General features: G+C 39.7%; 1 protein-coding gene and 1 non-coding gene across 3 annotated transcripts in view; both read left to right on the top strand.

Annotated features, from left to right (window-relative positions):
- Ift80 (intraflagellar transport 80) overlaps positions 1 to 23,410 on the top strand; it is a 166,211-nt gene that overhangs the window by 137,056 nt on the left and 5,745 nt on the right. For both annotated transcript variants that reach the window (XM_045161163.1, XM_004652385.2), the window contains exon 19: positions 7,806 to 7,929. In XM_045161163.1, the coding sequence (XP_045017098.1) occupies positions 7,806 to 7,929 (124 nt within the window). The remainder of the gene's footprint in view (positions 1 to 7,805; positions 7,930 to 23,410) is intronic.
- On the top strand, positions 19,037 to 19,163 carry LOC123453470. Its single transcript, XR_006632851.1, has one exon. It is a non-coding gene; the product is annotated as a small nucleolar RNA SNORA26 (small nucleolar RNA).

Below are 23,410 nucleotides of genomic sequence, written 5' to 3'. Positions count from 1 at the left end.
AGTGTATTGTGTGTTATCTTGCATCTTTTTCTCCTGTGTTTCTTTAGTGAGGCTTCAATTCCACCTGCTTAACTGGAAGTCTTGTATATTTAGATATTACAAAACCCCATCCTTGGTAAAATGCCTGGGCATTTTAAGTGCACTTTGTTGCAAGAGAGTGTTGAGTGGTGTGACAGTTTGATTCAGGTATTCCCCCATAAACTTAAGTGTTCTGAATGCTAGGTTCCCAGCTGATGTAGATTTGGCAACTTAACACCTCCTGGAAGCAGTGTATTAAGGGTAGGCTTATGAGTATTATAGCCAGTTTCCCCCTTGCCAGTGGTTGGCACACTCTCCTGTTGCTATTGTTTACCTTATATTGGCCAGGGGTGATGTCTACCGTCTGCTCATGTCATAGTTTTCCTCTGCTATGATCAAGCCTCCCCCTCAAGCTTGTAAGCCAAAAGAAACCCTTTATTCCCCAAAGCTGCTCTTGGTTGGGTGATTTCTGCTGGCAATGCGAACCTGACTGCAACAAGTGGTTAGGAATGAGAGCTTTAGAATCTGACCTAGGTTTGATTTTGGGTTCTGTGTTTACTAGCTATATAATCTTGGGCAAATTACTAAGGCTTTGTAACTTTCCATTCCTCATACTTACAATGGTAAAAGTAGTAACATTTGGATTTGTTACCAAAATTGAATTAACTAGATTTAAAATCTCTTTGTGACTCATAGTAAGCCTTTGAGGAATGATAGCTCTTCTTTCTTTAGGTATTTGTTGAGTACCTGTAGTGTCTCAGTTTTTGGATACTATGGATATAGCAATGAAAAAATACAAGAAGGTTCTGTGATAGCTGAATCTTAATTGTATGACCCTAAAAGGCATGGCTAAAATGAAAAGGTAGAAGTAGGAAGAGTAGATATTGGATGGCATAATAATATATATTCAGGGGTAGAAGAGTCTCTGTGCATAGTATCACACATGCCAGGCATTTGTAATCATTTATAATCCCAGCACTTGGGAGGCTGAGGTAGAAGGATTGCTGTGAGTTTGAGGGAAGTCTGGACCACATAATGAGTTCCACATCTGCTGAGCTAGAGTGAAAGCCTGCCACAAAACCAAACAGAATTTACTCACACATAGCATGAATATTAAAATTATGTGGTTAATTGAATGATTCATAGGCTTGCATATTTATGTAGATAGTAATAAATTACAATATTTTTATAATTTTATTTATTTATTTGTAAGCAAAGAGACAGTAAAAGAGGGAGAGAGAATGAGAATGGGCATGCTAGACTTTTGTGCCATTGCAAATGAACTCCAGACACATGCACCACTTTGTGCAACTGGCTTTACATGGGCACTGAGGAATTCCAACCCAGGCCTTCAGGCTTCTCAAACTGCTGAGCCATCTCTCTAGCCCTAAGATTTTATTTTTACTTCACATAAATTTCCTCTCCACCCTTAGGACTAGAAAGGTGATCATTCTCACAATTTAAAATTTACATAATTTGTGTATATAATCAAATGGAGTTCTTTTAAAAATATTTTATTTACTTATTTGAGAGAGAGAATGGATGTACCAGGGCCTCAAGCCACTGCAAATAAACTTCAGGTGCATGTGCCACTTTGTGCATCTGGCTTACGTGGGTAAAGGGGAATGGAACCTGGGTCCTTAGGCTTCACAGGTAAGTGCCTTAGCCACTAAGCCATCTCTCCAACCCCAAATGATGGAGTTTTTTTTTTTTTTACGTGTGTGTGTGTGTGTGTGTGTGTGTGTGTGTGATGTGCATGTGTGTATGCATGTTGGTGTTTGTAGGGCACATGTGTATGAGTGGGTACACGTGTGTATATGTATGTAGAGGTCAGAGTCTACTTCAGGTGTCTCCTTCCATCTCTCTCCACCTTAATTTTTGAGACAGGATCTTGCTGATTCAGCTAGACAAGGTAATAATCAGCAAGCTCTGGGCAATTCTCCTATCTCTGCCTCACCAGTGATGTGATTACAGGTGTGTACCAATATACCCAACGTTTATGTGGGTGCTGGGGTCCAAACTCAGGTCCTCATGGTTGTATGGCAAGCACTTTATTGACTGAACTATCTCCCCACATCCCATGAAATATTTTTAAAATGTTCAATATTAGCCAAGCGTGGTGGTGCCCGCCATTAATCTTAGCACTCAAAAGGCAGGGGTAGGAGGATTGCCATGAGTTTGAGGCCATCCTGAGACTACATAGTTAATTCCAGGTCAACCTGGGCCAGAGTAAGACCCTACCTCAAAAAGACCAAAAAAAAAAAAAAAGTTCAATATTATAATATGTTCCAGAAAGGCTAGCAGGGCTTGAATTTGTACCTCAGCAGCAGCAGCAGAAGTTCACACTTGGTATTGTGCAAGCTCAAAGTATACTGGAGGCTGGAATTTTTTATAGACTGTGAGGTAGTCATTAATTTGTTTAAAATCTGGACTGTTTAATTTCAATTGCTTTTGTCGAGATCAAGTGGTCCAATAAGGGTGGGATTTATAGGTGTGAAGTTCAGGAAGCTGTCAAACCTTGAGGAGATGCCTATCAAGGAGTATTCTCCCATAGAGAGTAATGAGGCCATAAGAATGGCTAAGATGAACCACAAGGATTTACAAAATGAAGAGGAGAGGATTGCAGATACAGACAGCATTGCTGAATGTCAACATTAAGGATCTGCATAAAGAAGATGATTCAGGAGCTGGGGGTGGAGCTCAGTTGATATTATGCACTTGTCTGATACGTGAGAGAAAAATGATTCAACAAAAGAAATCAGGAGGAACCAGAAAGATTTCCATAATATCCAAATACAGCACTGTACAATGAATTCTCATGTACCCATCAGTCTTTTTTAACTATGGTCAGTTTGTGGACAATCTCTCTCTTCCCTACCCCTTCTCCTATAATTTATTTTAAGGCATCCTCCAGTCATATTCCATCTTCATTTTCAGTGTATATTTCTGAAAGTTTTTTAAATAGCCATGCATGGTCATACACATGATACAATGATCATATTAATAGCAAGTATATAATGTCCTTATTTCTCTCTTATCTCATAAATATTTTGTTTAAATCAAGATCCAAAAACGATTTACATATTGTGATTAGTTGGCACATTCTTATTTTTTTATGATTTATAGGTCATTCTATTTCTTTTTGTGTTTTCATATAATTTTCCCATGAAAGAAACTGGGCTCATAGAATTTCCTATCATTTGGATAGTGATTGTATCTTTGTGATGTCATTTATATAACTCTCTGTTTCCAAAATTGGCTGCAGATTGGTTGTGAATGTAGGAGCTTAATAAGCTTAGGTCTAGTTGGGGAGGGGTTAAAGTATCCTAGTTGGTGGTATGGGTATTTCCATGAGGACTGGCCATCTGTATTTTTCTGCTATTAGCAACTGTTGATAATCACTGCCTAGATATACTCATTCTAGAAGGAAACAATTAAGTGTTGGATATTGAACTGCCTTTAAGGTTCCTGAGTTTCTGTGTTTGTTTAGATGGTCTAATTTTAACCCATTCATGTGTTACTCTGTTTGAGAAGCACCGCCTTACTGATTTGTGCTTCTGTCTTTTATATTTGAATTTGAAAATTGCCTGAAGTCTAGTAAAATGCAGCTGTTAAGGGGTTGTAGTTGAGCCAGTTATTTGCTTGCTATCTATTCTAAATGTTTGGTGTTACTATCCTTTCATAAACTGAAGTTAAGGATAAAAACTAAAAGTTCCATATAACCATATGATCCCGTATGCAAATATTAATAAAAGTTTCTATCTTCTAACAGTTATATAAAGTGATTTCATTCATTTGAATAATGTAAAAGATCATATGTTGAAGTTATAATATCTTTATATAACTCCCTTTTATTTAAAATACTTTGATTTATTTCACCCCTAGAATCTAATGTCACATTTGTTTGGTTGCTAAATAACCATTTTAAAATCGGAGACATACTGTTTCCAAAACCCTTATATAACTTGGAGTAAGTTCCTTCCTAAATATGTAGAGAAACATTTGTTACCCAGTGTGTGTGCATTTAGAGAACATTTAAAATAGAACATATTATTTAATGTTTACTTTTAGCCATTGCTCTCCATATAATTAATGCATGCTATGTTATTGTAATAATATTATAAAAATACTATATTGTAGATAATACCTAGCATGTAGCCCTAAATATAGAATGAGACATTATATTATGTTCTTTCTGCATAATTAAATGTATTGATGTTGCATACCAAATTACCTTTTGAAAAGTCCCAGTACAGAATGGTTGCTTATATATGTCTCATTTAGAACACTTACAGTTTGACATAATCAAGATGTCCATCCCCATCATGCACAGTTAGGTACCAAAAGTCTTATCACAATCTCCAGTGACACATCCCCTGTGCAATCTGCCTTAGGTGTATGGAGGGGATTGTCTGTGGGAGAGATAGAGGACTTAGACTTCTTTACTTACACTGCTCTTCCTTTAAGCCTTTGTGAATTGCTTTCTGCCTTCTTTATTTTCCATCTCCATTCCTCTGTACTCTACTGACCCATCTACCTAACCCCTTTTCTCTGAAAGGCTTAAAGTCATAGAGAATGTGGGAACTCTGTGAGAGTCCATGGCAGGTAGCAAATGTTGGACTTTGTATTAAACAATGCAGTACATGTCTTTTAAAGTATGCATTTATAAGAAATCGTGTTGCCTAATTTTGGCTTTCCCATTTGTAATATCTGTATTTTTCATATTGTCTTTGATGTCTTTCTCAATTGCTTATCAATTGTCAGTGCATTCAGTATGTCCAAATTGCTTTAAAAGTGGTTAATTTGGCTAACAGGCAAACCAAGTGCTAGCAATAAATTATAGTGTCTGACTGATGAGTCATAAAATATCAATATTCAGGGCTGGAGAGATGGCTTAGCGGTTAAGTGCTTGCCTGTGAAGCCTAAGGACCCCGGTTCGAGGCTCGGTTCCCCAGGTCCCACGTTAGCCAGATGCACAAGGGGGCGTATGCGTCTGGAGTTCGTTTGCAGAGGCTGGAAGCCCTGGCGCGCCCATTCTCTCTCTCTCCCTCTATCTGTCTTTCTGTGTCTGTCGCTCTCAAATAAAAAAATAAAAAATATTAAAAAATTAAAAAAATATATATCAATATTCAAATTTTTAAAATGCATTTATTTATTTATTGAGAGAGAGAGAGAGAAAGAAAGAGAATGGGCACGCTAGGGCCTCCAGCCACTGCTAATGAACTCCAGGTGCATGTGCCATTTTGCACATCTGGCTTATGTGGGTCCTGGAGAATTGATCCTAGGTCCTTTAGCTTTGCAGGCAAGTGCCTTAACTGCTAAGCTGTCTCCCCAGCCCAAGTATTCAGATTTGTAAAAATAATAGATTTATGGGACAAGTGTGATGACTCAGCCATTAAAGGTACTTGCTTGCAAAACCTGATAACCCGGTTTCAGTTTCCCTAGTACCCATGTAAAGCCAGATGTATAAAGTGGTACAAACTCCAGATGTGTGCACCATCATGTGCATTTGGCTAACGTGGATCCTGGGGAATCAAGCCTTGAACTGGGTTCCTTAGGCTTCACAGGCAAGTGCTTAACCACTAAGCCATCTCTCCAGCCCTACACAACAGATTTTTAATAGTTGCCTCAGATAAGTCATGACAAGACTATTTGCATGTCATATTAAAAAGCAAGAGAAGGGCTGGAGAGATAGCTTAGCAGTTAAGGCACTTGCCTGCAAAGCCTAAAGACCCATGTTTAACTCTCCAGATCCCACGTTAGCTAGATGCATAAAGGTGAGGCAAGCACAAGGTCACACATGCCCACTAGGTGGGACACATGTCTGAAGTTCCATTGCAGTGGTGGAGGCCCTCTCAGCCTCATTTTCTCTATGCTTCTGTCTGTCTTTCTCTCTCTCTCATTTTTGAGGTAGGGTCTCACTCTAGCCCAGGCAGACCTAGAATTTATTATGGAGTCTCAGGGTGGCTTCGAATTGAAGGTGGGATTCACAGAGAAGGCCTTTGACAAGATACAACATTACTTCATGATCAAAACATTGGAGAGAATTGGCATGGTTGGTGCATATCTTAACATAATAAAGGCAATATACAAAGCTCCAAAGGCCCAAATAATTCTTAATGGAGAGAGACTGGAGGAAGTCCCATTAAGATCAGGAACAAGACAGGGTTGTCCTCTCTCACCTCTGCTTTTCAATATACTACTGGAAGTCCTAGCTCAAGCAATAAGACAGGAGAAGGAAATAAAAGGGATACAATTTGGAAAGGAAGAAGTTAAGTTAGCTCTTTTCGCTATTATCTATACTTTAAAACAAGAAGGCAGTAAACAGTATGGAAGAGCCATACTCAACTTCTTGGCCCTGACACAAGTGATATAATTATTCATAGGCCTGTAGTGGCGAGGCACTGAAATCTGCATGTGAAATAAACCTGGATCTGAGGATCATCTGTGTACAAATTAGCAGCGTAGACATTTTGTCTTTGGTGTTTTGCTAATGTTTTCAGCAAGTAGCTTTGTTCTCTTCTGCTATCATTTAAATAAATGATTACCTTAAAATAACTTAGTTGTATAGGTAAATAAGATTGATTTAGAAATTTTCAATGATGGTTTAATATGGTCTAAGAATCAAATGACAAATGAATGCTCATAGACTTTTTTTTTTTTTTTTTTTTGGTTTTTCGAGGTAGGGTCTCACTCTGGTCCAGGCTGACCTGGAATTAACTCTGTCATCTCAGGGTGGCCTTGAACTCATGGCAATCCTCCTACCTCTGCCTCCCGAGTGCTGGGATTAAAGGCGTGAGCCACCACGCCCGGCACTCTTAGACTTTTTAATTTTCATAAATTTTAAATTTACTATAGTAATCAAAATACCAATTTTTAATTCCATAAGTTTATTATAGATGTATAAAAACAGTCATGATAGCTTAATTCTAATGAAGTTCATGGACTTTATGATTTCAAAAACAATGTCAATGAACATATGCATATACTCTGTAGTACTCACCAAAGAAAAATGAAAACTACATTTTCTTAAAAATGCATAAACTTTGGGCCGGGAAAATAGTTTTGTGGTTAAGTTGCTTGCTTGCAAAGCTTGCCAGCCCAGGTTCAATTCTTCAGTATCTACATGAAGTCAGATGTTCAAAGCTAGAAGTTCATTTGCAATAGCCAGAGGCCCTGGTGTACCTATTCTCTTCTTCTTCCTCTTCCTCTTCTTCCTTCTTCTCTTCCTCCTCTCTTTCCTGCTCTGTATTTCTGTTTTTGTCCAAATAACTAAATAAAAAAAATAAAAACGTGCTTTAAAAATGCATACCCTAAGAGGAAACAGATTGAGTGACAAAATAGTGTAAATAGTGCTATAATAATGGTATATATAAGTGATGTGAAGCATTTATACCTGTACATTTCCTAAAGGAGAGCTGCCCAGGGAGAAGGGATCACATTGAATCTATGGCTTAAAGAATGAATAAGAATTAGCAAGGTGGAGCTGGGTATGGTGGCACATGCCTTTAATCCCAGCACTCAGGAGGCAGAGGTTTGCCATGAGTTCAAGGCCACCCTGAGACTACATAGGGAATTCCAGGTCATCCTGGGCTAAAATGAGACCCTACATAGAAAAATTAAAAAAAAAAAAAGGGGGTTAGTGAGGTGGGTAGACAGAAATAAGTAAGCATAAGGATAAGTGAGCAAAACAGATAACCGTTTGTCCTACCCATAACTTCAAACTTCTATTGTCCATGAAGTCCAACACAACTAATTCTGATAATTCTGTTAATTTCTTGTTACAGGGCACTAGAATTGGCTGTAAAATACAAAACCCATGTTGACACTGTTCTTGCCTACCGTCAGAAGTTTTTAGAGACATTTGGTAAACAGGAAACTAATACACGATATATGCAATATGCAGAGGGCGTAAGTATTATACAGTATTCTATAATAAAATGCTCATCTTAAGGCAAAATTGAATGATTTATACTATAATTTCTAAAAGAATTATTACTTTTTCTTCTGATGCTAGTCTTATTTTGTGATTATATGATTGCAGCACTACATTTTTTTGCATTCAATTTTGTGGTACCTTGTTTTGTTTTGACAGGATTGTAATCTGTAGTCCAAGCCACTTTGGAATTCACTGTATAGTCCTCCTGCTTCAGCCTCCTGAGTGCTAGGATTATAGGCATGACCCACCATGCTCCTGTTCCAATCCCAAAGGATGCTGGTCAAACATACATACTTGTCAAGTCCTAGGGGTTATCTTGCACTTCATACAGTGCCTAGCTGACATAGAGTTCACTATCTGAAGCCAAGGAATGTTCAACTTGTGCCTCCCAAACTCCTACTGTCATCTTTGATTTTATCATCCTAGTTTTAAGAAAGTAATTCCAGTACCCATCAATATACAAGGAGAACCAAACCAGAGATTTTGTACCAATGCTTAGAGCAGAACTGACTATGGCCACTTGCCCAGATCACTCAGAACAGAAATAGACCCCATCTCTTGGCTGACCTTGCTTTCAGCTCTGAGCTAATGTTCTTAGCTTTTTCTTCATTCCTTTATTTAAAGGGGGTTTCTAAGATCTCACTCTGCTGGGCACTTTGCTAGGTGTGGAATCAGAGAGCCCCTGGCTTAGAAACCATGTGAAGATACTCCTTAGGTAGAATAAAAGGGAATGTTCTGTTCTATCCCAGAGAGAGAATAGGTTAGAGAAGCCTTGGGAAAAAAGAGAAAGTCAAGAGAAGACTCCTATAATTTCTATAATATTTGACCACCATATTTAGAATGGTGGGTGCCATGGTCTACATATTTAACCCTAAGAATAGTTTTTAGGGAGGTGGGGTATTTGGAGGCATTCTTACTGTTTGGCAATGCAACTTTAACAAACATTTACAAGAAAGCTACAAATTGTGGAGTTTGTGGTAAAAAAGGGACATGTTTTACAGAAATTTCATGATATGTATACTACAATAGATAGATAGATGATAGATAGATAGATAGATAGATAGATAGATAGATAGATAGATAGATAATAGATCGATACTTATAACTCAAACTCCCAGTATTCAATTTAATACTGAGTATTAAGCAGGCTCCTCCTAACATATAGGACTTTCTCTACTACTAGGAAAGACTCAGGGTCTCTGGGATCTATGAAGTTACACTCTAACTCATTGAATATGACAACAGCCACTAACAATACAGTGACAAGCAGGCTGGGAATCAGCCTATGACCTGATTTTTTTGTCATTATTTTAAAAACATGTTATGTATTAAACCTGAACAACCACCTTAAATTTATTCTCCTGGGATAAAAGAGAGTAAAAGCAATAGGAAGGTTGGTTTTAGGATTTTACAGGGCAAATTAAAAAACAGTTTTCCCTTTTAAAATTCTGACTTCTAAAAATAAATGAGACTTAAAATTTTCCAGAGAATTGAGCTGGGATAGCATCAGCAGTAGAACACTTGCCTAGCATGGATGAGACTCTGGTTTCAACCTCTAGTACTAGAAAAATTCACAGACAACCAGTTAAAAGATGATAACATGAGTTAATGTATGGGGTGTTGAAAGGTTGATGGAAATCCTTACTGGCTGTTCTGGACACAGGGTGGTTGAATACTGATTAGGACCTGGCACTGTAGGGTCTTGACACTACCAAGAAGACTAGGCTTCATTAGGAAGACAGTGAAAAGACAGAGTTTGTAATCACAAGCCTAGAGACTTAAGGGTGAGGGTGGCAAGTAGGAAACCAGCTAGGAAGTTGCTATACTTATATAAGAATGTAAAAAAAAAAATCAGCAGCAAAATTAAGAGACAAATTGTAGTTGAAGGAAAGAAGACTGGTGATAAGACAAGGAAAGGGATTTGGAATGACTCCAACATTTCCAGGGTGGGCAGTATCATTTTGCTGTAGAAAATATATACTAGGGTGATGGCATAGTGGGTAATTATGAGGTCTTGAGTTCAGATCCCCAGCACCTATATAACCTGTCAGGTATGGCAGTATATGCCTGTAGTCCCAGGCTGGGGAGGTGGAGATAGAGAATCCCTGAGGCTTAATGGCTAGGTGGGCTAGCTGAATCAGTGAACTGTACATTCAGCAAGAGACCCTGTCTCGGTGAACAATTTGGAGAGTGATTAGGGAATATGGGATGTCAATCTCTGGCTTCTACTCACATGTGTGCCTATGTACCTGACCACACATGTGCATCCATAAATATGAATACTTACACATAATATGCACACCCTACACACATACTCATGCAAAAAAAAAGTCATAAAACTTTGAGTTTGATAACTCAAAGGTTTGAGGTCTTGAGTTTGAAGAGTCTGGAGGATGTGCACATAGGGAATCTTGAAGATCCATTTGGACAGATCAGTGGGGTGCCAAGGATATTGTTAGAGGAGCTAACAATATCCTTGTTAGCTAGACAACGAAGTCTGTCCCAGGCTGGAGATATAGTCGAAACTATATGGAAGTGCTGACACACCCTAGGAAAAGCATAAGGAAGCTATGGTTGGAACCCTAGTGAATGTCAACCCAAAATATACCTTCTTTGGCATAACTTCTTATTTTGAGACAGGGTCTTGCTATGTAGTCCAGACTGACTTCAAACTCACCATCTTTTGGCCTTAGCCTCAGATTATAGGTGTCCTGCTGGCATAAGTATTTTTTTTTAATTTTTTTTTTAATTTATTTGGCAGAGAGCGAGAGAGCAAGGAAAAGGCAGATATAGAGAGAGGATAGGCATGCCAGGGCCTCCACCCACTGCAAACAAACTCCAGACACATGTCCTACCTTGTGCATCTGGCTTATGTGGATGCTAGGGAATCAGACATGGGGGGGGAGGGTCCTTAGGCTTCTCATGCCAGTGCCTTAATGGCTAAGCCATCTCTCCAGTCCAAACATCAGTAGTTTTTAAACCAAAGGCAATTAAAAAGCAAATGAAGCTTTACTGACATGCAGAATATAACTTCACTTCACTGGAGACAACTCTTAATTTGATCAGAGATGGCACCAGATCTACAATCCTCATTCTACTGTCTTCTTTCATTTCTTTTATCTTCCCACAGTCTCCTGCCTCTGGACACCTAAAACTGTTATTCTCCTTCTTTTCTTTTTTACATGTGCATGTGCAAGTAGGTATGAGGTGTGTGATGCATGTATGCAGATGCAGTGCCCTATGTGAGCACAGAGGCCAGAGGAAAATGTCAGGTGACCCCATCTATTGTTCTTTTGCATTTTTTGTGAGATGAAGTCTCGTCACTGGTTCTGGAGCTTTTGCATTTCATGAGCCTCAGTGATTCTCTGCTCTCTCTTCTCCACAGGCTTGGGGTTACACTGGTGCATGACCATATCCAACTATGTATGTGGGATCTGGGGAATCTAACTCAGTAGTTTCTGTTCACTCCTTAGGCCTTCATGCTTGCACAGCAAACACTGTTAACCCCTGAGCCATCTCTCCAGCCCCAAAGCTGCTATTCTCTGTCTTGTCATTTCTCTAAAGTCTATTTTGCCTCATTTCTCTAAAGTCTATTTTGCTCTGTGGAAGATTATGTTCTGTATAAGTCAGGGTCTTAAGTCACTGCTTTCAGTCACTGTTGCAGTCATCTTCTCGTTGCTGGTAGAAATCACCCAACCAAGAGCAGCTTGTGGGAGAAAAGGGTTTATTTTAGCTTATAGTCTCAAGGGGAAGCTCCATGATGGCAGGGGAAAATAAAGGCATGAGTAGAGGGGTGGATATCACCTCCTTGCCAACATAAGGTGTACAATAGCAACAGGAGAGTGTGCCAAAGACTGACAAGAGGAAGCTGGCTATAACACCCATGTGCCTGCCTCCAGGAGGATCTAATGCCCAAATTGCCACCGGCTGGGGACATGGCATTCAGAACACATAAAATTATGATGGACACCTGAGTCAAACCACCATAGTTACCTACCACTGAGGTTTCTCCTGAGTGGTGTGCACTGCACACACTGAACAGTGCACACATTGTTCTTGTTAGTGTGTCCTTTGTTATGGTGATCTATGACGACTATGTACTTGTGAGAGGTGAGGGGAAATTGCAATTCTCTCCTGACAATGCATAAGCCAGTAAGGACAGGGAAGCATTTACAAAGAACAGAAGCCAAAACAGTGATATCATGGAATCTGATATGAGAGATTTTTCAAAAAGCCATGGTCAACAAAGAATGTTCCTATCTTGGGGCCTTTGGTTCTCTTCCCTGTTTATATGGATTCATTCATCTCCTTCAAATCTTAGTGTCCACTTTTAGGGACATCAACTTCTTTGATTACTCTTTATTGGAACTACAACCAGAAATCCATCAAGTAAACTCAGGGCCATGTGGCCTTCTACTCTACTCTTGGCACTCATTGCTTCTTTTCCATACTTTCAAAACAGTACCTATAACATACTATACTTTTAAATATTTTCTACATGATATCTGTTTCAGTTATTTCTCTATGAACATAGTAGTTTTTATCTTTATGTCTGCTGAATCCTTGTACTAGAAGAAGGATTGGCATACGTAAGTGCTAAATTGAATCATACAAAGAAGGCATATTGGATAAGAATTGTAAACAACCAATGGTGGATTTAGTGAGAAGTTTCTGGAGCTGAGGATATAGTTCAGTGATAAAGTCCTTGCATAGCAAATTTAAGGTCCTAGATTTGATCCCTGGTACCACAGCAAAACAAACTAAAAGTTTCTAAAGTGTGGGTGGAATGCAGCCATATTGCAGTGTTTTAGGGAGAGTGTGAAAGTCATGAGTTGGAAGAATGAGGGTGGTAGTTGGCAGAGACAGTAAAGAGGTGAAGAAGCCAGTGAGAACTCTATCTGAAAGTAATCCTAGAGGAGTCAAGAAAGATGGGGTCAGAGACTGTGGAAATGGAGCAGTGGGTCAAATGCTTGCTTGCCATGCAAGCATGGGGGCACAAGGATCTGAGTTTGGATCCCCAGCACCCCTGTGAAAACCAAATGTGTTGGTGAGCATCTCTAGTCCTAATGTATGGGAGTATAAGGCAGGAGGACCCCTGATACTTAATGGCCAGCTTGTCTACCTAAATTGGTGAGTCGTGGGTTCAGGGAGAGACCATGTCTCGACAAAGTAAGGTGAAAGAACAGTTGAAGAAAACATACAATGTGAATCTCTGGCTTCTACCCACATGCACGCACACATACACACACACACAAAGAAAGAAAGGAAAGAGAGTGGAAGGAAGGAAGGGGAAAAGAAAGGAAAGGAAAGGAAGGGGAAAAGAAAGGAAAGGAAAGGAGAGAAGAGGAGAGGAGAGGAGAAGAGAGGAGAGGAGAGGAGAGGAGAGGAGAGGAGAGGAGAGGAGAGGAGAGGAGAGGAGAGGAGAGGAGAGGAGAGGAGAGGAGAGGTGAGATGAGATTGGAGATGCAAAGTGTTAGCCTGGGACAGAGGAAAGGAGATGAGGGTGATTGTTACTGGTATTAGTAAATTTGTGAGCACACAGAAGGAGAATCAAGTGAATTTATGCCCGGTAGGCAACTGATTTTTACTAAGAGAGATGGGTACTGCATGGAGAGCCACTAGGTATGTTTAAATTGCTTTGATGTAGGTAATAATTGACTAGGAAGCAAAAAAGCAGGTGTCAAATAGCTTAGCATTCCCAACAGTATAAAGTATGGATTTTAATATAGAAGTCACTTGAAACTGTTCTTATTTAAAACCTACTAGCAAAAATATTCTTTTTTAAAAAATTTTTTTGTTCATTTTTATTTATTTGAGAGTGACAGAGAGAGAGAGAGAGAGAGAATGGGCACACCAGGGCCTCCAGGCACTGCAAACGAACTCCAGACACATGCACCCCCTTGTGCATCTGGCTAATGTGGGTCCTGGGGAATCGAACCTCGAACTGGGGTCCTTAGGCTTCACAAGCAAGTGCTTAACCACTAAGCCATCTCTCCAGCCCGCAAAAATATTCTTATACAAGAACTATATTTCATTAGAACACTGTTCTACAGTTGGATAAATGCCAAGTTGAAGTGAAACTGCCTTCAGCAGGAGAGTGTCAACTGATAGCTTCATTGGTATTGGAAGTAAGTAATAATGTCTCAGTTTAGTTAATGGACTTCTAGCATAACACAGCAACAGTTCAGTGTATCATCAGTATGTAGTTTTATTGTGATTAATTTGACAAACATATGCAAATCAATTTAATGGTGGAAGAAGGCCAAGACATTTATCTAGTTTTGTCTTTCTTTTAAATGAGTGTTTTGTTAGACAGGAAAATATGTGTGCTATTTAAGAAACCAAGTTGTAGCCCAGTTGAAAAATGAATCTTTCAAATAATCTTAATATTTTTCAACAAGCTGTCACTTGCTTCTTACTGCAGACTTTTTTTCCTTTTTAAATACAAAGACATTTATCTTCTAGGGTAAGTGAAATTCTATTAATTGTTGCTTTATCTATATTATTACTTATTATTAGTATCACTTAAATAAATTGTACAATTAGTTTTTTAAAAATTTATTGACAACCTCTGTACATATGGACAGTATACCATGGTCATAATTCTCCCATCCAACTCTCCTTTTTCTCCCTCCTGAATTCCTCCTCTGCTTAATCCCTTCTTCCCAACTAGTCTCTCTTATATTTTCATGTCATCATTTTTCCCTCCTATTATGCAACTCTTGTGTAGGTCGCATTAGCCATAGTGAGGTCATGAATACCATGGCCACTTTGTGTCTAGAAGACAGTATTACAAAGCACTTTACAGATCATTCCATTTCCCTGCAAATTTCATAATTTCATTTTGTTTACAGCTAAATAATACTTCATTATGTAAATAGTACCATATCTTCTTTATCCTTTCATTAGCTGATGGTCATCTAAGCTGGTTCCATTTCCTATCTATTGTGAATAGAGCAGCAGTAAACATGGATGAGCAAGTATCTCTACAGTAATATGTAGAGTCCTTAGGGTAGCTGGGTCATATGGTAAATCTATTTTTAGCTATCTCAGGAATGGCTACACTGATTTCTGCAATAGCTGTACCAGTTTATATTCCCACCAGCAATGAAGAAGGGGTTATTTTTGCAGACATCCTTACCAGCATTTATTATAATTTGATTTATTTTTTATTAATGTTGATTTATTCATTTGCAAGCAAAGAGAGACTGAGACTGGATGTGCCAGGACTTCCTGCCACTGCAAATGAACTCTAGATGCATAAGCCTCTTTGTGCATCTGGCTGTGTATGGGTACTGGGGAACTGAACCGGGGTTGTTAGACTTTGCAGGGAAGTACCTTAATCACTAAGCCATCTCTCCAGCCGTCATTCGATTTCTTGATGATGGGCATTCTGACAGGTGTGAGGTATAATCTCAAAAGTTTTAATTTGCATTTCCCTAGTGGCTGAGGACATAGAGCATGTTTTAAGGTGTTTATTGGTGTTTGTATTTCTTCTTTTGAGAACTTTCTATTTAGCCTATTTTTTTATTTGGTTGTTTGATTTATTTAGAGTTTTTATTTTAGTTGTTTGCATATCCTAGTTATTAATCCTCTGTCAGATGCATAGTCAGATAACATTTTCTTCTATTCTGTAGGTTGCCTTTTTGCTCTGTTCATAGTGTCGTTTGCTGTATGAAAGCTTTTTAATTTCATGGGATCCTAATGGTTGATTAGTGGCCTTTTCTCCCTGAGCTACTAGGGTTCTATTCAGAATGTTGTTGCCTATACCTATATGTTACAGGGAATCTATTTTCATCTTTCTACTACACATAGACATCCAATTTTCCCAACACCACTTGTTAAAGAGGCTGTCTTTTTTCTGGTGAATATTTTTGGCATTTTTGTCAAAAATAAGATGACTGTAGCTGTCTGGTTCTTCTATTCTGTTACATTGATCTATGTGTCTATTTCAATGCCAGTAATGTGCTGGTTTGGTTACTGTGGCTCTGTAATACATCTTAATATCAGGTATGGTGATATTGTCAACCTTATTTTTATTGTTCAGAGTTGCTTTGACTGGGGTTTTTTTGTGCTTCTAAATGAATTTTAAGATTGTTTTTTCTATTTCAGTGAAGAATTCTTTTGGCATTTTGATGGGGTTGCATTAAATCTGTAGGTTGCTTTTGTAATGTAGGCATTTTCTCGATATTGACTCTTCCAGTCCATAAATATGGGATGCCCTTCCATTTCCTAATATCTTCTTCAGTTTCTCTCTTGAGTGTTTTAAAGTTTTCATTGTAGAGACCCTTCACTTCCTTAGGCTTATTTCAAGATTCTCTGTTATTTTTTGAGGCAATTGTGAATGGGAGTATTTCCCATATTTCATTCTCAGCACATTTATCATTGGCATATAGGAAGGCTGCTAATGTGTGTGGGGGTGGGGTGGGGTGTGAATTTTGTATCTAGTTACTTTGCTGAAAGCATTTAGCATATCTGACAGTTTTTTGGTAAAGTCTTTGGGGTCCCTTAAGTATAGAATCATATCATCTGCAAATAATGATCATTTGAGTTATTTCCTATTTTTATCTCTTTTATTTGTATCTCTTGTCTTAGTGCTGTAGTGAACACTTCTAGTACTATATTAAATAAAAATGGAGAAAGTGGAAGCTGGAGAGAGGGTTCAGCAGTTAAAGCACTTGCCTGCATAGCCTAACAATCTGGTTTTGATACCCCAGTACCTATGTAAAGCCAGATGCACAAAGTGGTATATGTACCTGGAGTTCATTTGCAGTGGCTAAAGGCCCTTTGTGCCCATTTTCTCTCTCATTCTCTCTCTCTACGAATAAATAAAGCTTGGTTTTTTTTGTTTTTTGTTTTTTTTAGAATGGAGAAAGTGGATACCCTTGTCTTATTTCTGATTTAGTAGAAATGCTTTGTGTTATTCCCCACTTAGGATGATATTGGTTATATATTTTTTATAAATAGCTGTCATTATGTTGAATATATTCCTTCTATTTATGGCTTTCATCATGATGGGATGTTGGGATTTGGTAAATGCCTTTTCTTCCTCTATTGAGCTGATATTATAAATTTTGTCCTTGAGTTATTTGCATAGTGTATTACATCTATTGGTTTGTTTATGTTGACCCACCCCTGTATCTTTGGAATAAAACCCACTTGGTCAGGGTGAATCATCTTTTTGATGTGTTCCTGTATTCTCTTTGCAGCATTTTCATGAGAATTTATGTTCATGAGGGATAATGGTTTTTTTGTTTGTTTGTTTGTTTTTCGAGGTAGGGTCTCACTCTAGCCCAGGCTATTCTGGGATTCACTATGGAGTCTCAGGGTGGCCTCAAACCCACAGTGATCCTCCTACCTCTGCCTCCCGAGTGCTGGGATTAAAGGTGTGCACCACCACACCCAGCTCTATTAATGTTTTTTTGAAGGTAGGGGTCTTACTCTGGCCCAGGCTGACCTGGAATCACTGTGTAGTCTCACTGGCCTTGAACTCTCTGCCATCCTCCTACCTCTTTCTCCCGAGTGCTGGGATTAAAGGCGTGTGCCACCATGCCTGGCTTACATTAATTTTTTAACACAGGTTTTAGAATGTCCCCTCCTAGTCTCCATTTCCTTGAGGGCCCTCCTCAGCAGGGTTATTGGTGTTCATTGTGGGGTAATTAGGGCTTTTGTCTCTGGGGGAAGTTGTGCCTCAGGGTGTTTCTACCCACCTTGAGGCTCTTATAATCTTTCTGCCCCCACTTTAAAAAAATTTTATTAGTTATGTACACAGTGTGTATACAGTCATGTTGGTACCATCGTTAGCCTCCCTGTCCTCCCCCCTCTGCACCCTCCTCACTGGGGAATATGGGTCATGCATTGTGGGGTTAGCCATCAGTTATGGGTAAAATCTGCCCCCACTTCTGTAAGTCCCTGAGCCTTAGCAGATGTGTTCTCAGTTAGTGTTTACTTCTCTGTAGTCTCTGTATTTCTGTTATGATGTGTTTCTGTTCACCATAGTGTTTGTTGCAATTTTCCTGGAAGTGAATGTCAGGCTAGCCCTGAGAGTAATACTTGTATAATTTTACTGCTTCCTCAGCACTTTCTTCTGGACCCTGGTAGATGTGGTAGAGGTGGCACATCTCACTGTGACCATTTGGCTGTCTTTTCTTATATTTGATGGATCTTGGATCTCGCTAGTATTTTTGCCATCTGTAAAATAAAAAAGATTCTCCAACCAAGGGTGAGAGCAGGTTTGATTAAAGGAGTTATGCCTAGGAACTTGAGAAACATTTTTTTAAGAAAAATGAGCACTTTTAAAGTTTTTTTTTATTTATTTATTTATTTATTTATTTGCAAGCAGAGAGAGAGAGGAGACAGACCGAGAATGGGTCGCCAGGGCCTCTAGCTACTGCAAACGAACTCCAAATGTACATCTGGCTTATGTGGGTACTGGAGAATCAAACCTGGGTCCTTTGGCTTCACAGGCAAGTGCCTTAACTGCTAAACCATCTCTCCAGCCCCGTGAGAAACATTTTTTATGAGGCTACCCACTTGACTTATACAGGGAATACTGGGGAGGCTTCTCTCCGGTTATTGTGATTTTCCTGATCATGGGGTAGAGACTTGGTTCCCAGTACCAATTATGATTTCTCTCCCATTGAGTCCAATCAGAGGGCAGTTGGCTACCCACAAAGGCTGTGTGCCACTGTTACACAAGTAACAAGTTCTTGTCCTACTAGCAGATTGTGTGGCTTGTAGGGTCTCCTGTGTATTCATGCTCTTGGTAACCACTGTCATTCAGTAGTTCTCATAGAACTTTCCAGTGCCATAAGGGTTGGCCAGGCAAGGACTGGCTTTCCTCTCATAATCCATGTTGTCTCTCACCATCTGAGATCAGCTTGTGGTGTCTTCAGCAATAGGGTTTTACCTTTTAGCTCTTTCTGGTAACCAAATGTTTGGCAAAGGCCTGCATTGTTTTTAGGACTCACATGGATCACCCTAGCCAACTGCTCGCTGTGGGAGGTTAATCCAGATCTGACCCTGGGATCCACAAACCACAGCCCATGGTTTAAGAATTAAGCTTTTGGGCCCTTTCCTGTGCCCTTTTAAGGTTGTTGCAGTACTTTAAGAGGCTAACACAGAAGGGGTGAAGGAAACAAGTCTACATAAAACCTGGAGAGGAGATGGTACACAATTCTTAACTATTGTGAATAGAGCTACAATACACATCGTTGAGCAAGTGTTGCAGTCAGTTTCACATTGCTGTCAGAAAACACCTGACAAAGAGGAACTTGTGGTAGGAGAGGGTTTACTTTGGCTTATAGACTCAAAAGGAAGCTCGATGATGGCAGGGAAAATGATGTCATGGAGCAGAAGGTAGACATCACCTCCTGGCCAACATCAGGTGGACAAGAGCAGCAGGAGAGTGCCAAACACTGGCAAGGGGAAGCTGCTGTAACAGCCATAAGCTCACCTCCCACCAATGCACTGCTTCCAGGAGGCTCCAATTCCCAAATTGCCACCACCTGGGGGCCTAGCATTTAGAACACACAAATTTGTGGGAGACACCTGAATCAAGCCAACACATTCCACCCTGGCCCCCATAAATTGATAACCATCCATGATCTAAAATGCAATGCATTTAGTCCAATTTAAAAAGTCTACACAGTTGGTTTTTTTGTTGTTGTTTTTTCTGAGGTAGGGCTTCACTCTAGTTCAGGCTGACCCAGAATTCACTTTGTATTCTCAGGGTGGCCTCAAACTCATGGCAATCCTCCTACCTCTGCCTCCTGAGTGCTGGGATTAAAGGCATGTGCCACCATGCCCAGCTCCCACAGTTTCTGTGAATCCCAATGATGTTCAAACATCCCCATAGTCCAAGATCTTTTAACTAAACCATAATATAAAACAACACCAACAAAAACCATATTGACACATAATAAACATTGACACTGCAAAAGATGGCATTGGGCATAACAAAAAACATATTCAACCAATACAATATTTTAAACAGGGCAAACATCAAACCCTGTAGCTCTAAATTAGGCAACTCTAGCCAGTGACAAGACTCCAATAATTTTAACCAGTAAAAAGTCTCTGGAGTTCCAATTCCACCTTTCCAGCTAGGCTACTCACAGTCCCAGAAAACTTCATCTGATGCCAGCAGCTCTCCCTGGCAGTCTTCCCATAGTTTTGGCATCTCTGTTGGGTCTATTGAAGCCCACAGTTCATCATCATGGCTTCATCAGGCCTCCATGCAAGGTAATACAGCAAGTCTGCTTTACACTGCCCATGGTCAATTCCAAAATACAAAACCATGTTGCAAATTCAGTGACCCTCTCTTTTCTGCATTTGTTATACTTTTTTCTGCATTTGTTATACCAGGTGGGCTACCACTTTGTTAATCCAGGGGGGAATAAATCAGATTTTGAACAACAGGACACTCCCTCAGCACTCAGGCCCCTCAAAAGAGTCTATATTCTTCCTGTTGTCCCAGTATAGGTCAACTGGTCCAATCTCAATGGTTGTCATCTCTCAAACAATTGCAGCTGGCAGAAGTTTTAGCCCAAAGATTTCACTTCTTTCTGTGCCATATTCCTCTGCTCACACCCGTCCATTCATTTTTGTGCAATGCAACCCTGCACAAGTTCTCAGGACATGGGCATAACAGCAAGTCTCTCACATAAACTGCTTCTATCCCAGTCCAAGCAAACCTCTTTCTCAACTTCATAAGCCAAACTTCACAGTCCATAGTTTTTACTGCATTCAGATCTTTCCAACTCTACCAGAATAGTTCATCAAGTTCTGCTTAATAGCACTGCAAGGCATCCCTTAGGCCAAGGTTTCAAATCTTTCCACTTTCTTCCTTCTAAACAGTTCCAAAAGACCAAAGCCACAGAATTAGGTTTCTAGCAGCAATTATTCCACTCCTAAGGTACCAATTTTAATTGCAGTTAGCTTCATGTTGCTCTCAGAATACACCCAACAAAGAGCAGCTTGTGGGAGAAAAAGGGTTTATTTTGGCTTACAGACTCATGGGGAAGCTACATGATGGCAGGGGAACATAATGGCATGATAAGAGGGTGGTCATCACCTCCTGGCCAATATCAGGTGGACAACAGCAGCAAAAAAGAGTATGCCAAACACTAGCCAGGGGAAATTGGCCATAATGCCCATAACTCCACCCCCAAACAATACACTGCCTCCAAGAGGCTCCAGTTCCCAAATTGCCACCAGTTGGGGACCTACCACTCAGAACACATAGGTTTTTGGGTTCACCTGAATCAAACCACCACAGCAACTATCTCTGAAGTAAAGTGTGGAATCTTTAGGCTAGATATCAAGGAGTGGAATAGCTGGGTCACATGGTAACTTAATTTTCATCTTTTTCAGAAGTCTTCATACTGATTTCCATAAGGGTTGTACAACTTTTGCATTCCAACCAGCAGTAAATGAGGGTTCCTCTTTCCCCATAGTCTCATTAACATTTGTTGTCATTTTATTTTTTGATGATTGTCATCCTGTTTGCAGTAAGATAGAATGTCAGAGTTGTTTTAATTTGCATTTTCTTGATGACTGCGGATGTTGAACATTTCTTTAAATGAGTATTGGCCATTTGTATTTCCTCCCTTGAGAATTCTCTATTCAATTTTCTGCCCCATTTTTTGAGTGGATTTTTTTGTAATAGGGTACTTTTCAGCAAAGTTCTTTTTTTTATATTTTATTTTTATTTATTTATTTATTTGACAGAGAAAGAAGGAGAGAGAGAGAGAGAGAGAGAGAGAGAGAGAGAGAGAGAGAGAGAGATAATGGGCACGCCAGGCCCTCCAGCCACTGCAAATGAACTCCAGATGCATGTACCCTCTTGTGCATCTGGCTAATGTGGGTCTTGGGGAATCGAACCTTGGTCCTTTGTCTTTACAGGCAAACGCCTTAACTGCTAAGCCATCCCTCCAGCCCTCAGCAAAGTTCTTGAACCCCAAACCCTAAGTTTGTTTTTAATTTTAATCAAAGATTTGGATAAAAAAGACTGAAAAGGATAATTATGAAATTATTATATTTATTTCGGGCAGTACAGAGCCAAGGAAAGGCACCAATATGGCCAAAGATTCCACATGGAGGGACCGGGAAAACCATAGAAAGGAAAGAAAAAAATAAGTTCCAAGAGCTCCTGGCATCTGGGGAGCTAGAGGGGGTAAAGAGCCCATGTAGAGAGTAAGAGCGGGGGGCTCTCCCCTTAGCTGGTTCAGCTAGGCTTCAGCCAAGCCCATGGGAAACTCACCAGCAGCTGGAAGTTCCCAAGTGATCAGGCAGCTCAAAGAGCATGCCTTGTCCTTGCAAATGTATTTATAAACCTTACCGTCTGGGTGAACCAGAGGAACAGCTGGTTGGTTAGAGCTTAGAGGCTGTCTCAGGAAGAAGCTAACCAAGTTCTGGGGTCTAAGCTTAACCAATTACAGTGTTAGGATTAGATTTAAATCTTCAATTTGATTTTCTTTCCTCCTCCTCCTCCTCCTTCTCCTCTTCTTCCTCCTCCTCTTCCTCCTCTTTTCCCTCCTTCTCTTCCTCCTCCTCCTTCTCCTTTTTCTTCTTTCTGTGGTTTTTGGAGGTAGGGTCTCACTCTAGCCCAGGCTGACCTGGAATTAGCTATGTAGTCTCAGGGTGGCCTTGAATTCATGGCATACCTCCTACCTCTGCCTCCCGAGTGCTGGGGTTAAAGACATGTGCCACCATGCCCAGCTTTCAATTTGATATTTTATTGCTTAGTTTTTTGAGTTCTTTATAGATTCTAGATATTAGGCCTATGCCAGAGGTATAGCTGTGAAGATTTTCTCCCATTCTGTGGGTTGTCTACTGGTTTTTTATGGTATGCTTGTAGGTATAAAAGCTTTTTAATTTCATGAGATCTCACTAATTGAATGCTTAATTGCCTGAGCTACTGTGGTCCTATTTAGGAAGTCTTTTTGCACTACTATATTTTGGAGAGTTGTTCTTATTTTCTCGCCCAGTCATTTTAGAGTTTCATGTCTTATATTGAGATCTTTAATCCATTTGAAGTTGATTTTTTTTGCATGATGAGAGGAGTAGGTCTAGTTTCAATTTTCTACAAGTAGATATCTCCGGAACCATTTGTTGAAAATGCTGTCTTTTCTCCAATGTGCAGTTACCCCTTTGCCAAAGATCAAAACATTATATTTGCTTGAACTAAGGCCTGGACTTTCTGTTCCATTGATCTGTTTGTTTGTTTTTGTGCCAGTCCCATGCTGTTTTTTGTGGCTTTGTAGTATAACTTGAAGACAAGTATGGAGATACCTCCTGATATGTTTCCTTTGCTGAGGATAGTTTTGGATATCTAAGTTCTGTAATTCCATATGAATTTTTAAAAAATATTTTACTTTTTTATTTATTTGAGGGTACGAGGATATATGTGTGTGTGTGTGTGTGTGTGTGTGTGTGTGTGTGTGTGTGTGT

The sequence above is a fragment of the Jaculus jaculus genome, chromosome 11, assembly GCF_020740685.1.
Source record: "Jaculus jaculus isolate mJacJac1 chromosome 11, mJacJac1.mat.Y.cur, whole genome shotgun sequence".
Lineage (NCBI taxonomy): Eukaryota > Metazoa > Chordata > Mammalia > Rodentia > Dipodidae > Jaculus > Jaculus jaculus.
Note: the sequence above shows the minus strand (reverse complement) of the source record. Positions and strands in the feature narration are given on the sequence as shown.